Here is a 17,166-nt window from a genome sequence, read left to right as displayed (position 1 = left end):
TGATTACCTTGTTTGTTTTTTTTGATATTGAGCTGCGTGAGCTGTTTGTATATTTTGGAGATATATATTTTTGTCCATCTCTGTCCGTTGCTTTGTTTGCAGATATTTTTTTTTCTCTTCTGAAGGTTCTCTTTTCTTCTTGTTTATGGTTTCCTTTGCTGTGCAAAAGCTTTTCAGTTTAATTGTGTCCCATTTGCTTATTTTTGCTTTTAGTTTCGGTACTGTAGGAGGTGGGTCAAAAAAGACCTTCCTGTGTGTTCTGTCAAAGAATGTTTTTCTTACGTTCCCTGTAAGAGTTTTATACTGTCCCATCTTAGCTTTCGGTCTTTGATCCACTTTGAGTTTATTTTTGTGTATGGTTTTAGGTAGTGTTCTAATTTCTTTCTTTTACATGTAGCTGTCTAGTTTTCCCAGCACCAAGTATTTTGCGGTCATAAATCAGACTTCTTGAACTCCATGAATCTTTCTAGTAACATACACAACTCTGCTTGAATCCCAACTAAAACAGCCAATTTTAAGCTCCTTTTGATTTAAAAGTACCTTCTTCGTTAAGATCTTGGGCTGGAGTTCTGTGGGGAAGACCCTCTTCGGCGGCTGAATCTCAAATGGGGAGATAATGAATCAAGCTTCCTGGATAGACTGCTGGGTGTGTTCACTGTTACATTATGTATTATAAATTCAAGGCAAGTGAAACAAGCGTTGAGGCATAGTTACACTTAATGTATAGTCTCTCTGGATGTGTTCTGGTATTAGCTCATCAGAGTGCGGCATGAATGGAGCCAATCACTAACATGATTATTGACTAACACTGTCTCCCATAGACTCTTGGTTTCTTCAAGACCTAGCTTTGATATTTTGTTGTTTTTGTCCCATCCTTTAAACTCTGTCTTTATTCCAAATTATGAACAGTTCCCTGCAGAGATATAGCTATCAGAATCTTAAGATGTTCTCATTAATGGAGTTATTAACCCCCTTGCAAACCAGCAAGACATTCCCTGGCTTGGACCCAAAGCCTGGAAAACATTGCCTGGCTTCCTCTTAATATTGAGGTAACTAGTTGGCTGCCTGAAAGTGCTAATTTTTTTTCCCTTTAAAATGCAGTACCTGATCAAATGCCTGGGTAGAGGAACCGGTTGTTATTTGATAAAGCAAGTTTCTTAGAATATTAGTGTTAGAATCTAGTTGGCAGTATATAGGTGTTCACAGTAATATTCTTCAACTTTGCTCTTATGTTTGAAACTTCTTCATAAAAATATGTTGCGAGGGGGAAGGAATATGGAACAGAATGGGAAATGAGAAAATGTAATCAGTAGAGGACTTTGCTCTAAAATCATACAGTCAGTGAATTTAGTACTACATAGCGAGCTGAACAGAGACATGTATTTTTTAAAAGGATTTTCATGTAATAATTATTATAGCCAGAGTAATAATGAGGGAGAAGTTATTAATATCATCCATAGGTTTTGTGGTATTTAATCCTAACATCAAACCTGTACACTTAGAGTCAGTCATCAAACCTCTTTTTAAGTCATCATCATTGAAATTAACCTAATAACATCATCTCAGTTTTTCATATTTAGAAACAGGGATCTAGAAAATATTAAGTGATTTGCCTCCGATTGTAACACAAGATGAGGCAGAGTTTGAACTGGAACTTAGATGTTCTTATCATATCTGTGTTACTCCATCATGTGTTTGCTCTGATTATAAGATCCCGAAATTCAAAATCATACCCTGGGGAATTCATGGAAAGGAGGATCATTCAGCAAGAATATTATGAACGACGATCAAAGCACTGTTGGCGGCAGAACTCTGTCCTCATTACCACCGAGGCCTGCAGCCATTTCCTAAGAGCTTCTTCCTAAATCACTGCTTTCAGGTTATACTCAGGCCATCAGCAGAGCCATGCTTTGCCCAGCTTTGGGCAGCCTTGCTTTCCTCCTTAATTTGCTGGTGTTTTCCTGACCAAATATACAGTCTGTGAGCATTAATACTCTGTGTTTACTAGGTGTGCACACTGTAATTTTATGGCCAGGTAGGTGGGAAACTATTAGTCTAAATAAATATACTTTTCAACAGAGCAGCTGTGTTAAGTGAATTGAATAGTCTGTGTAGGTCAGAAACAGTAGCTCTATCTTTTTCTTTTTTTTCCCTTCCTCCTTTGGAGTGTTACTGAACTTGAATAGTCGTGTTTCACTGCAGGCAGAAATAAATGAAGAGTGGATAGTGTCAGAGTGAAGTCAGGAGTAGAGCAGGATCATAGCCTGTGTGACGCTGTGCTGTCTGTCGCTAGGGGCTGATGGATTCATTCCTTTGGAGCACTTTGCTGATAACACAGATTTTCTGAGTTTGGTCCCCCAAATGAATCCATTAGCTTCACCTTCCCCCTCTGCAGTAGTGATGGGGATTTTGATTCTGTTCTTTTATTTTTCAGTTCTTCCCTTTCCTTTCTGTCATTTTGAGGAACACCCCCCCCCCAAACACAGAGAAACTATTATTTAGAGCCAGCAAGTATTTTAAACCATTGGAATAGAACAAACTACCTTCCTTGGCCCCAAACCAATCCAAGTCCCCTCTCTAGAGAAAACCACTGTTACGAGTTGGTGTTATTTTCCAGAGCCTTTTCTTTCCTTACTATTGTATATCTGTGCAGATGCATTTGTTGTTGTTCAGTTGCTAAGTTGTGTCAGACTCTTTGTAACCCCATGGGCTGTAGCACGCCAGGGTTCCCTCTGCTTCACCATCTCCCAGAGCTTGCTCAGACTCCTGTCCATTGAGTCGGTGAGGCCATCCAACCATCTCGTCCTCTGTCGCCCCCTTCTCCTCCTGCCTTCAATCTTTCCCAGCATCAGGGTCTTTTCCTGTGAGTCAGCTCCTCACATCAGGTAGCCAAAGTATTGGAACTTCGGCATCAGTCCTTCCAGCGAATATTCAGGGTTGATTGCCTTTAGGATTCACTGATGCAGACAGATACACAACAAATATTTTGTTGTGGGGCTTTTTAAAAATCAAATGTGAATATATCCTGCATCTTGACTTTCTTCATTACTAATAAATCTTCAAGAAGTTTAAATGTCAGTGCTCGCTTGTGAATTTCTTTTCTCCACCCCATTATTTATCTTATCAGTTCTCCTATTTATGATGCATGTGAACTTTTTTTCCTGATGTGTATGGGGCAAATATATGTACTTGTCTGTCTTTGTATTTGCTACACTTCTGGCAAATCTTAAATTTTCTTAGTCGAGGGCCTCCTTAAATCATAGAAAGGAAAATCATTAGAAAAAAAAATGAATTAAGATTCTCATTCTTACTGATTATCAGGAAAATGAAAACAGAAATAAATGTTCACCCAATGTGTAAAAAATAAGGATCTGCCAATCCAGTGTTAGCAGTGGTGTGGGGAGATAGTATTCTTTTCCATTCCTGCTAGAATATAAAAGGTGTGTACCCTTTTCAGGGGAAAATTTGAACTACTTCTAGGGATCTGTCTTAGCGAAAAGATTTTGTGCTCATAGAGGCATATTCACTTATTTTTTGTATCAGTGATTCTTGCCGTTTCTGGCTTGTAGGACCTGTGAAGATTTTGATGAAAGCCATTGACCACGTGGCATCAGGACTGAAAATGTGGTAATAGGTATAACCATAAGAGTTTATCTGATGAAAAAGGAGACAGTGTCCAGTGCACACACGGACAACCCTTGGCAGTATCTCAAGGGGTGTGCAGAACCCCAGTTTATAGCTCCATAAATTGGTTTTCCCCCTCCTGCCAGTTATCTACCCAAAGCTGTTGTCTATAAGGGAAACTTAAAAATCAGAAAGAGTTTGAATAGAGCAAGGCAGTGCATTTCCTCCTGTGCAAGAAATAAGCTCTTTCCATTAATTTATTCCACAGTCATTTAATGAGTAACTACTGTATGTTTGGTCCTGGAGCCAGTACTGTACAGTGGGAGAGGTCCCAGCCCATCGAACCTCAAAGAGTCCATTGTAAGGGAACCTCATGAGCTGTGCTCAGGCGCTCAGTCATGTCCGACTCTTTGTGACCCCATGGACTGCAGCCCGCCAGGCTCCTCTTGTCCATGGGATTCTCTAGGCAAGAATACTGGAGTGGGTTACCATCCCCTTGTCCAGGGGATCTTCCCAACCCAGCGATCAAATTTGGGATTCCTAAGTCTCCTGCGTTGGCAGGTGAATTCTTTACCCCTAGTGCCCCCCTTCAGTAAAATTAAACAGAAAATCTGAGTAGCAGAGAGCTGCTTTAAGGAGCAGATGTTCTAGTTCAACTGACCCAGCTAATCTAAAAAATGCCTCCTGTGGAGATTACCCTTAGAACATAAGAGGGTGAGGTTTTGATTTATAGAAGTCTGAGAAGCTTTGGAAACCATCCATATTGTCTCACATGTCCATTCTCAGACATGTTTTGCATAAACCTGTTTCTTTGGGAGAGCTTAATTTGGCAACATTTAGCTGCAAAGGGCATAATGCAGTTTTCTGGGTAAAAGTGCACAGCTTCTCTTTGTGTGAAGCTTTCTGGCAGACTTTTGGCTGGGAGAAAGGGAGGAATACAACTAATTCTATACCTGCGCTAATTTTATTTAGCTTGATTGCAGATTCACGGCATCATCATTTCCCCAGAACCTATCGGGGGGTAGAAAGTGCAATATCAGAAATGAGGACAGAACCATAATGAGAATTTTGGGTGAGTCAGTAACAAACTGTATTTCAGGTTTCTTGTATTTCAAAGTGGGAGACATATTGCTGATTCCTCGTTGGTTTTGAATGATTTATAACCTTTTATTTGTGGTTGAGTGTCGCAGTCTATGTTGTCATGGAAATTCTATTGAATTTATAGGTCCATTTATCCAAAATGATTTTCCAGACTTCATTTCATGGTGAATCATGTGGCTGTTACTCCCAAGTACAAAGCAATTTCTAAAAAGTTTCACATTACAAAGAGCACAAACACTGAGGTGGTTATTTTCCTGTTTTTGAAAGACAAATGAGTTCCAGATGCACCTAGGGCTCCCCACCCCCTCCGCTGTGTCCAGAGCATTAAGCTCCACTGCATTTCAGAACCAGGCTTAGGTACAAAATAGCAAGCAAGGATAGGTTGTTTTAATAGAAAAGAAGGTTATTACAGTCACTCCAGTAGGTGAAAGAGGTCTTAAGTTACTGCTTTATGGGTAAGGGCAAGACCCTGCAGTCTTTGAGCCCCATTATAGCAGACTTGTTCCTCCTCCCTGTAAGGTCAGTAGTAGGAAAGAGAAAGACTATCACAGAGCTTTCCCATAGCCATTGACTAGCCTTCCTGTGGCAGTGGGTGTAGGCATGGTTTGTGCACCTCAGCAGTATTGACATTTTAGGCTGGATAATTAGTTGCTTTGGCGAGGAGTATCCTATGCATTGTAGGGTGTTTAGAAACCTCGCCGGCCTCTCCCCAGTAGACGCCAGCAGTAGCATCTAACCCCAAGTGACACCAACCGCAGATGTCTTCAGACATCGACAGATGTCCCTGGGGTCCAAAAATCAGCCTGTTTGAGAATACTACCTTAGAAGCTTTGTACCAAGATCCTAGCAGTTGCTAATAGGTCATGCTCATGACTTATGGGGATTCTGGTCAGGATGATCTACCAAGAGGACTTTTAAAGTGTGGACTCTGGGTTTGACTCCCAGCTTAATTTCTTAACAGAGAAGACATAATATCTCAGCCTGAATTTTCTTTTGTTAAAAATGGGGAGAATAATAATACTTTCCCTGGTAAAGAATCCACCTGCAGTGTTGGAGACCTGAGTTCGATTCCCGGGTTGGGAAGTTCCCCTGGAGAAAGGAAAGGCTACCCACTCCAGTATTCTGGCCCGGAGAATTCCATGGTCTGTATGTATAGTCCATGGAGTCACAAAGAGTTGGACATGACTGAGCAACTTTCACTCACTCACTCATCCTCCATATATGCCAAGGATTGAAGGGATGAATTCATGTAAAGTATTGTAAAGAGTTGGATATGATACGTTTCGGCAGCCCTCTGCTGCTGCCTCTTAGCTTTATTCTGCAGCGTCTGCCTCAAGGGGTTGGGTGGAAAGAAGCAGAGTTGGGCCCATGTCACTGTTATTTGGTCCTAGGCAGGGGTGATTCTGCACACACCTCCACTCATCCACCCTAATTTGCTCTTTGAAGCAAATCAGTTCTCTGTAGCTATACCCCCCTGTTGGGAGCAGCCTCTGTTGTATGGAATGGGTACAGAACAGGGAAACAATGTCACCCTACTCCTTTATTATAGGAGAAGATTATATTCTGTTTATCCCAGTTTCAAAATTACAGCTATTTCACTAATTTTATTTCTTTTTCTTTCTTTAATGTAGATCACTTTTTTTGAAATCTTTATTGAATTCATTACAATATTACGTCTGTTTTATGTTTTGGTTTTTTGGCCGCAAGGTTTGTGGGATCTTAGCTTCCCAACCAGGGATTGATCCTGCATCCCCTGCATTGGAAGGTGAAGTCTTAACCACTGGACCTGCCCCACCCGGGGAGGGTCCCTAATTTTATTTCTTTATTAGAGAAATATATATATATAGAGAGAGAAATTCACAGATGATCAGTGCAGCTAAATGAATTTTCACGCTCTTGGAACCAGGCCCCAGATCAAGAAAAAACACTTTCTCACCGGCTTCTCCCCAGGACCCCTCTTCCAGTTACCACCCGCCAGGTGTTGGCTTGTAACTGCAAGAGTTTTTCCTGATTTTGTACTTCATTGCAGGAGGATCACAGAGTATATCCTTTCTGTTAAAAGAAAAAAAAAATCAGGTTTCTTTGTCTCAGCATGGTTTGTGTTTGTGAGGTGCGTTCATATGCTATGTGCCATTGTTGTGTGTTCTATTAGGTAGTCCATTATTGACTGGCATCTGGGTAATGCCCAATTTGGGGTTATTGAAAACAACCCGTGCACTAATGTATTGGGGTTTTTTCCTCTCCTTTTCCCGTCCATTAACTACTTTTTAAAGACATATGATTCATTAGCGGGCCTATTGTATGTCAGCTATTGTAGGAAGCACTTTACTTATTTTATTTAATCCTCAGTGTAGCCCAATGACCTGTTTCCGATCCTCAGTTTCCTGCTAAGCTGCCAAGACTCAGAGAGGGTGACTAACTTCATCTGGGTCACACAGCTATAACATGGGAGAGCTACAACTTACTCCCTCTTTCTGGAGTCCATGATAAGGGATCAACCATAGCAGATGCTTAACCTACCTCATTTGTGTCCAAACTTAACGCTGAACTCTTAAGAAATAGCTCACGAATCACACATAGTAAATCCTTCACTGATGGAAGCAAGAGCCTGAACTTTTCCCTACCAGGAAGCAGCTGAAAAAGCTAAATATGTATTTGACTAATCAGATGCAGAAATTAAAAAAACACACACAACTAATAAACAGCATAAACAAGTTACACACAGGAGACTTTTGAAAGGGATTCCCTCAAATACCTTGATACCCTATTGTATAGGAGTCATGGCGCTATGGTACACGTGGGGTTCTTCTTCTCCAAAAAGTTTGGATTCCTGCTGTTTACAGTTGAAGATAATTCCATATTACAGAGCAGGGGAAAGGGGGGAAATAATTAAGGATTGGTGCACCCCATGGTTAATGATATAAAGCAAATGCTTCAGAATGTTTATTTAAATGCTGTCTTGCCTGTAAAGATGTTGAATGCCATCTATTCTTTGGGTCAAGTTTCTTCTAAAAATATTCTTGGAATGAAGGCTGTGTGAAGCCCACACACAGGTTTCTTTGCTACATCTTGTGGCATGACTCATTGGGATTGTTGGCTGGTCCCTGGAAACAATTTATTTTCACCTGAATTTGCATCTCTCTCCTGGTCTGAAGAAAGTAAGAAAGATACATAGTAATAAAAACTGAGGGCTCTGGAGTTTCTTCTTACTGTTCCCAAGCATGCAGTAGTGTTCTTTATTACAACCATCCCATGAGGTATGCATTACCTCTGTTTGACAGAAGGGGAACAGTGAGCCTTGGAGACCTCAGGCGTCTTCCGTATACAAATCAGTTCTGATTCTGTGGCCCATGTCGTTTGGTCTTCATTTTATATCACCCAGTTGTGTTGTCTGTCAGTTTCATGGATGTTTTTCTGTAGGTCGTAGGAGTGTGAACTGGGTTGTAATAGGGCCTCCATTCTCCAGGGGAGAACCTTGTTAGAAAGAGACAAATGAAGAGGATAAAGCTCAGAGCTCAAGAAACTCAAAAAGGAATGATGTTACAGGACATTTTCTAAGGTGAAGCACAGAGACATATAGATATATTGGGATACATTTTGCTTAAGATCAGACATTTAGGGTTGTATTAGTGAGAGTTCACCAGAGAAATGAGACCAATGTGAGAGAGAGAGACTGAGGTTTTGTTTTTGTTTTTTTTTTGAGACTGAGGTTTTAAGGAAGTGGTTGTGCATCAGTTTTGGGGTTGGGCAAGTATGAAATATGCGGAGCAGGCTGGAAATTTCAGCCTTGCTGAAGAATTGTGTTGAAGAGTTGACGTTGCAGGCTGAAGACTGAAGGCTGGAAGCTTGGGCAGAATTTCTCTGTTGCAATCTAGCGGCAGAATTCCTACCTTTTCCTCCAGGTTTCAAGTGATTGGATGTGGCTCCCACTGTATGGAGAGTCTCGTGATGTAAACAGTAATCACATTTAAAACAATACCTTCACAGCAACACGTGGAATACTGTTGGACCAAACAAATAGGCAGCATAGCTAGGGCAAAGTCAACACATTAAAATTAACCCTCACAGGGGATAAAAATATAATCATGACGCTTTAAAAAAAAGTTACTGGGAGTAAAGACTGTTGATTGATACAAAAGAAAATACCTATATCATAGTTCTGAATTCAAAGTATTCCTTATATATAGTGTACATAGTGGGTGTTTATAATTTTTCTCACAATTTAGGCGACTAGATTTTCTTTTGTTGGATCATTAAAATTTCAGGCTAGAGTTGCTTGGGTAGAAAACAGTTTGAAATTCCTTACAGATTAAAGAGAAAGGAATGTTGCTGGTGTTTAGCAGAACCATACCTGGTTCCACTTAGTCATTTCATAATGATTGTGGGTTATATTGCACCTTCTTGAACATTTTCTCCAGCAGTTTTAAGTCCATTCATTCTCTTAATATCCTTATTTCTCTTTGCTATTCATCTCACTGTATAATTTATTCCTGGAAATAGCAAGACCCTCAATGTAATGATTGTGACTTTATCATTCGACTGTCCTTGCTTGCAGTCATCTAGAGTCCCCACTCATTTTATTCATTCCACGAATGAGTTAATGAATTTGCAAGAACAGCACTGTTCAAGACAAAGTCTTTAACTAAGCAGGTAGCCTTCCTGCCCTCATCAGTCTTGCTGTCTGATGGCAGTGACAGAATGAAGGAATCGTTGAACGTGTGTGATCTGACTCTTCAGTCGTTAAGGTACAGCATAATCTAAAAATAAAGTTAGAGTAAGAACTTGTTATTCTAAACTTTGTGACATCATCATTTGCAAATCATCCAACAAATAGCACCAGCAGATCATTAACTGTGTTTGGATTTTTTTCTTTGTCTTTACTACACATTTTTATCCTTGGGTGACTTTTTGGTCCACTACTGTGTTCTCAGCTGGCTGGCTACTTGGTAGCCCCAAACACGATCAGAAAAATACATTTCACCTCTTCAGTCCTGTTACATACTGCCTCCTCGGTGACTTTTAATTCTGCCTTTACCCTTTCCATCACCATCTTTACCTCATCGTGTTTACGTCTCATTTGTTCTTTTCCTGTAACTTTTCCTATGTGTTCTTCTGTTTTATTAAGGATGAACAACAGTATCCTGGAAGTGTCTGATGAATCTACCAGTGTATTGCCTATCCTCTGGACTGTCTGCATGCCATTTCCTTAATTCATCATATATTTTTCTTGGTTCATGTATATGGGAGGAGAGCACATTGGAGAAATATGTGTTCTGAGAGGAAATTAAAATGTAGAGCTTTCTGAATCACCAGGGAAAGTTCTGTTGGGTTTCCCACTCTTGCATTGGAATCATTTCCTCTTGCTGCCATTACAACAGGCATATGAGAGCTGATTTAAACAAACCTCTACAGCATTAGAAAATAGGAAGTCCAACTTCAGCAAAATGCCCCCTTACCTGGTCCGTGCCCTGTGTTATTCTATATTCATTTAATGTATGCCTCACATGACCCTGAACCATTTACTACCTTATGCTTTATTGTGGTACATTTACATATGACTCAACCTGAATCTAATAATGAGAAACCACGAAACTGACCCCATTTCTACTTAATAACTGGCCTTGCACCCTTCAAGCTACCTAAAAAAGAAAAAGGCTGAGTAACTGTCCCAAATGAAAGTTGGGGGTCGGAGGGGTCATTATAAAGAGACGTGGCAACTGAATGCAAAGTTTGATTCTCTATTAGATTCCTGGACCAAGATACAAATAATGATCTATAATGGACTTTATTTGGTCACTTGCCAAAAGTTGAAAATGGACTGTGAAAATGATTAATAGTATTATATCAAAGTAAAACTTGCTAATTTTAATAATTTTATTGTGGATATATAAAAGAATATTCTTATTCTTAGAAACAGTACACTTAAGTATGCATTGGTAAAGAGGCATATTTTCTCCCACTTATTATTAAATGATTCAGGGGTAATGTTTGTGGGGATTGAGGAAACATGCAAATAAGGTAAAATAGAAATAATTGGTGGTCCGGGTAAAGGATATAGGGAACACTTAATAGATTTCTTTATTGCCCAGTTTCTCAGGTCTTTTCTTCAGCTTCTGTTCACCATGTTTCTTCAGAAGGAGGATTTCTCCATAGTCAGCATCACTTTAGTTCATATGTTTAGAAAGAACACACTTTGGAGAAAGCTGAAGGAATGCTCCGAACATGGCACTTGCAAGCAGATGTAGAAAATGGATGGGCTACTCAAAATGCTCAGTAGCTACCAGGACCGTTCCCAAAATGTTTTTGTAAAATAAGTTTCCAGACTATGCCTGGATTTGTCTCATCAGCGGTAACAACAAAATAATTTAAAGTCCAATCCCTCAGCAAGACTCCATCTACTTACTTTCACATTTAAGATATCTTTAAAAGTTAACAAAATTCAGTAGACTGCAACTTGAGAGAGATGCTGATGGCAAGGAAAATTGATATTTCAGACCTATGGCTGCTGTTCTCTTTATGAGACATTTTATTATCCTGATGGGTGGAGCCATGATTCAAAGACATTTTCTAAAAATGAATTTCCTCACCCAGTTGTAAATGAAAATGCCCTTGAAGAGGTCTGAAAGTATTTTGTATCACACACTATTCAGGTGATGCATTAAACAATGCCGCCCCTGCTCCTGGACTGAAGAATAAGAAAACCTTGTGTGAACTTCATCTGAGGGTCTGGGTTTTAAAAGGGAAGTGAAGTGTAATTTTCTGAATATACCTATGCAGAGTTTCTTTTCTGGGTTAGTCTCATTGTCCCCAGAGTAATTCACCCAGTATTAAACTATTTTAATCTGCATCTCATTCCATTCATTTTTCTCAGAGTAAATTCATGATGTCTGTAGCTGTCCAGACATAAAGGTAACACATTTGTAAGTGGGTGGTGCTAGGGTCAATGGAAATTCACAATCTAAGGAGAACAATTCTGCATAAGAAAGTATATAATCTCCAAAAGAATCTACCATCCTCCAGTCTACTTGGGTGTCTGACTTTTCCTAGGAAGTGTCCTGATTTGGGCTCCCTGATCACACCCTTCAGGGAAAAAAATGTCGGCTTGTTCATAACGTGTGGGTGAATTCAGTCAGCAGGACTCTTCGCGTTTGACCTGTATTTCAGCTAGCCTGTCTGACTTCCCTTTTCCCACTGGGTAGTTATCATTTAACATCAAGTCTCCATATTCCATCTGGGGTGTGGTTGTTCAGAAAATAGCATCATGTCATTTGGGAAAGTGGAAAAATAAAGGTCATAGACGAGAACCAGTGATAGCAGGAGTTTTGATTTTCTGTAAGGAGTAGGAGTGATTCAAGAAGATTCAGTGGAATTATACTTCTGTTAGAAATCTTAAGATGCCTGCCAGGTGTTAATGTGATGGTGATGGTGCTTTGTGGACCTCTAAGGTCCAGGCATAGTGCACACACCATGTCCTATACTGACATGTTTAATCCCCACACTCATCTTACCAAGGGTAAGAATGTGATTCTATACATAAGGAATAATGCTTAGAAATTAGTTTACTTGCCTGGGATCTCACATGCAAGTAAATGAGGAAGCTGGAATTAGGGCCCCAAATCTTTTATTCTTATCTCATACATAATCTCTCAAGAATACTCTGTGATCTGTTTTTGTTCTCTGAATTGTATTAGGTATCAAGGAATGTCCAGGCATTCAAATTGTATAATGATTTTAAGTTGATTTACCTTGAAGGATGAGGAGCCCTTATCAAAGGTCAGAGAAGGTATTCAAGGTGGGGATGAGAGCACCAGGAGTTTGCACTCTTCACTGATGTTTTTGTCTTAACCAAGTGAGCATCAGGTTTATGAAGCACTTTCTTCATGTGTAACTTGAGTGTAGTCATTTCTGCCTAGCCTTCACGGGAATTGTTAGATGGATTAAGTGAGATCAGGAATGGGATGGCTTTTTGTGAACTGTAAAATCAAGAGTATTATTATCATCATTACCATTAAATTTTTGTGGATTGACTAGAATAGCCCATATTGGCTATTTCTTAAAGCTGAGAGCCCCCATCAAATTCTTATCATCAAAATGATACTTGTCTCTAAAGACATGTCCATTTAAGCCTTTAAAATTTTAACGTGTGAACTGAATCTCACAGCCTTGGTTTTCTACCTTAGCGTGTTTTAACTCCATTAAAATCTGGCTTCTTAGTAGAGACCATTCACCATGACATGAGTATTAGGTAATAAGATGTTGGGTGTTATTTTTGTGTGTGACCTAAAGTCGTCGTAGTTATGTGAAAAGACATGTATTTTATTGTATCTACTGAAGTATGTAGGAGTAGAATGATAAAGTGTCTAGGGTTTGCTGTCAAATACTTTAGCAAAGAGAAATATGGATAGATAAATACATTGGTCAAAATCTTATTATGTTGGGGAATCTGAGTACACTGTACTATTCTCTCTACTTCTGCATAGGTTTTCCTGGTATATTCTCCTGATATGTTTTTTATTGTTCTTTTTACAGATGCAGATTTTCTTTTACAATCCAGATGATTTTGACAGTTTTCAAACCGCCATTTCTGAAAACAGAATAATTGGAGCTATGGCTATATTTTTTCAAGTAAGTTAACAATGGCTCAAATACTTCAACCAGAGTTCTTTGAGTATTTTTTTTTTAATTCACCGAATTGTTCCATGTTTAATGAATGCATCTGTTTTCTAGTTCACACCTGTCTAAATGAAAGATATTTCATATTGTCTAATGTGTGATTTAAAATGTAAATAAGTATGTTTAGAAACATAATGAAAAATTTTGCATGAATTATTCTGATTTTATTGCTACTTGACTGGTGCACAGATTGAAGAACACATTTATCATCTAAGTTACTTCACTCCTGAAGCGTTTTGAACAGGTTCCTTCAGCATATTAAGAGGCTGATGTTTTTTAAAAAAAGTGGTTTTCTTTGGAGCAACTTTAAAATTTGACATTACTTGCAAGTAGATTAATAAATCGCATCAGTCATTTCTCTAAAGAGGCTTCATTTCTACCCCCTCGTTCCCCTCCAGAAATCCCCATGGTAACTAAAATTTTTATTGAGACTGTTTCCACGTTAGTATGTTTATGATCTCCCAGACTTTTTTTCTCTTTTTTGTTGTATTTGTATTAAGGAGTTTTCCTGGCTCATGTGTTGGTTCCATATCTAGAAGTGAAATGTTGCATCCTTCCATAGATAATACTGTCCAGGCTTCTTAGTGTTGATCAGTGGGTGTCTTAACCAAGTAGCCTGGAGGAGACCTGGTGCTTTTTTTGTGTGGGAAGGTAATCTGAGTAGGAGGTGTATGGCTTGTCTTTCAGTCTTGCAATTTGCCTAAAGACCACTTACAAGTGTTCCTTTTACCAGTGAGTCATCATGGGGAAATTATGCCTTTCTGACAACTCAAAGGAACATTAAAGACATCAGAACCTTCTTCAATATGTGTCTTTAACCTCCTCCTTTTGAGGCAAGCTTCTTTGTCATTGAGATGGAGCCACTCTTGTGTGGAGCGTGTTAATTTCACTGCCCTTTTTAGTGAGTGACACAGAATGCACAATTCTCTTTACTGTTTGTCTCTCTCTCTTAATACCCTCTCCCTTTCTTTTCTTGGATAAAGGCTCAAAGGGGATGTGATTTTTGAAAAATTGAAAAGCCTAATATCCTATCCAAACTTCAGAAACAATAAGACTGGCGTTCTACAGCATTGGTTATGACACTAATTTTCATACTAAGGTTTCTGACCTAGTAGTGTGCCGTGAAATCATTTCAGTGAGTCTTGACCAGCATTTTTAAAATAAATAGAATAATACAGAACAGAAAGTATTCAAGTGTACCACACACAGTAAGGGTAAATAATTTCTTTGAACTTGTTTTTTCATTGCTCATACACAGACATGCAAGCAATTGGGTCATTATACTAAATGTGTTTTTCATTGTGGGTGATACTGAAATATTTTGAAATATTTTGTTTACATTGTGTATTATGATAATCTCCTCATTGTTCCTACTGTTTGCCCAGGCATTTCTTCCCTTGCCTATTTTCATGAACCACAGTAGAGCGTAGTGTTCTAAAAGCTTACTCAGTAGAGTAAAAAATACGTGCATTTGAATCTCATCTTTTCCACTTAACTGCATAATGATGATGTAGTTGTTTAAACTTTTTGTTTTATTTTATTTTTTGACCACACCATGTGACTCACAGCATCCTAGTTCTCTGACCAGGGATCAAACCTATACAATAGGCATTGAAAGCACTGAGGCCTACCCTTGGACTTGCTGGGGAATTTCTAAACTTTTCAACCACAGCATTGTTATCTGTGAAATGAGGATGGCAACTTCTACATCATCAAGACTGTAGTCGTTAAATGAAGTCCCTAGTGCGGGTTTTGGCACATAGTAGACATTTGGTAAATGCCAAACAAAATATGTACCCATATCCAGCCACTTCTGTTTCTCTGAGATGGAGACCCCATGGTGTATGTGTCTTCTCTGCATAAACAGAAGTCTATTCTGGGCACAGCCCTGCTAGCAATTCAGTTGGGTTCTGTCATAACCCCTTGTGCATCTAAAGTGTGATAGATGTGTGGTTGGCATTACTGAGGTTACTTGAACTTCTCAGACTGTTTGTACTTGTGTATGTGTGAGCGTGCTCTCAGTCATGTTCAACTCTTTGCAGCCCCTTGAATTGTAGCCCATCAGACTTCTCTGTGCGTGGAATTTTCCAGGCTAGAAAACGGGAGTGGGTTGCCATCTCCTCCTCAGGGATCTTCCTGACCCAGGGATCAAACCTGTGTCTCTTGCATCTCTTGCATTGGCAGGCGGATTCTTTACCACTGTGCCACCTGGGAAGCCCTTGCACTCACATAGTTTCCCTTACTTTTTATCACTTTCCTCTTAGCACACTGTTTTTCATATTGCTGGATCTCTACTCCTGCAGCCCTGCTTTCATACCTACCCTTTCCTCCTTTTCTGTCATGCCCACCCATGCCTCATCCAACCTGGTTCTATTAATACTTTATAGGTCACCTTTTTTTTTATAGGAAAATAAAATTTTTAAATGTTATTTGTGAGTACTGGAAAGTCTATTCCACAGCATGCTCTACCCAAAAGGCTTCTATTTTTCCAGCTCTAGAAAGTCTTCTTAAATATAAGACCAATTAGAGTATGGGCAGGAGAGGCACATTGGTGTAAAAACCAGCAAAAGACCTCAGTGTGAAATCTATGCTTTGGATTTTTAAAGTATTTCCAGGACACAAGTGCTTGTTCACATACATAGAAATATAATGTGTATTTCATCTGGTTAGTCCTCTCAGTTTTGGCTTGCTATCCTATGGACACAAAATAGAGGGCAGATAATAAAAAATAGAATAGTTGTTTTTTGTTTGTTTGTTTTTTTAAGATAGCAGCTGCATGAAGCTACTTTCTTTGTTTTTCTTATAAGTTCACATGCACATTTATACATCTGAGTTCACACTATGTCATTGCAGTGGAAAGAAGATGATATCATTGCTATTTTAATTTGGTAGTCTTTTTAGAACCTGTATTTTGAGATCTTTGTGTTTTGAATCTTTCTAATAAGAATGCTTGATTTGGGACTTTGATATTTCTCCCCCAGGTAAAGAAATCTTGATGTACATTTCCAAATTGAAACCTAGTACCTTCCATTTGGGTCTTAAAGAAGTATTTATCATTCTCTCGGGAATGATTTGATGACATGTATGGTATCACTTACTACATTAAATAGAAGTGGTAAGTGTAGTCACCTCCTGCCCACTAGAAGTGGGTCATAGTCCTATGTGATAATGGCTCAAAAGAGGTAAGAGGAGAAGGTCTCCTACTCATGAATCGGCTGTACGCTGCTCTGGAGCCCATAAATGCACAGATTCATTGTTGAGAATCACAGGACATGAATGACCTACAAGTGCATGTCTAGGCAAGGCTAAGTTCTGTGTAGATGCTGTGGCTTTGATGCCAGCTTGCTCTACACACTAGAATAATTTCCCCAACAATTTCAGTTTTTCATTATCTGTGTTTCTTTTTTTTCCCCCCTGATCATCTGGCTGTTACTCCAAGGAGTTTTGGCTCTCTTACTGCCTTTGCTGTAGTTAGGTATGATGAGGTTCTTAGGTTTCCAAAATGCCACAGCACACACACACCTAACAGACACATGGTCGACCAGGGAACATATTGGCTGAGTGCCGGTGGTCCTATTGTAGCTCATAGACATAATGATGGATGCTCCAGTGTGCTTACAATTATTTTCTTCAGTTAAACATGGAATATTTCCTATAAGATTTCCTGATGATGCTGTAACAATGGAGATCTGAGTAGTGACTGTCTCCTTTGCAGGGGGTGTGAATTTCCATGATAATAACCCATTCTCTAAGCACTTTCCATGGCTT

General features: G+C 39.3%; 1 protein-coding gene across 3 annotated transcripts in view; it reads left to right on the top strand.

Moving 5' to 3' along the window:
* Positions 1 to 17,166, top strand: part of PTPRG (protein tyrosine phosphatase receptor type G) — a 755,472-nt gene that overhangs the window by 503,828 nt on the left and 234,478 nt on the right. For all 3 annotated transcript variants that reach the window (XM_065933358.1, XM_065933359.1, XM_065933357.1), the window contains exon 5: positions 13,255 to 13,350. In XM_065933358.1, the coding sequence (XP_065789430.1) occupies positions 13,255 to 13,350 (96 nt within the window). The remainder of the gene's footprint in view (positions 1 to 13,254; positions 13,351 to 17,166) is intronic.

The sequence above is a fragment of the Muntiacus reevesi genome, chromosome 4 (assembly GCF_963930625.1).
Source record: "Muntiacus reevesi chromosome 4, mMunRee1.1, whole genome shotgun sequence".
NCBI classification, from domain to species: Eukaryota; Metazoa; Chordata; class Mammalia; order Artiodactyla; family Cervidae; genus Muntiacus; species Muntiacus reevesi.
The sequence above is the reverse complement of the archived record's forward strand: the minus strand, read 5'-3'. Positions and strand labels throughout refer to the sequence as shown.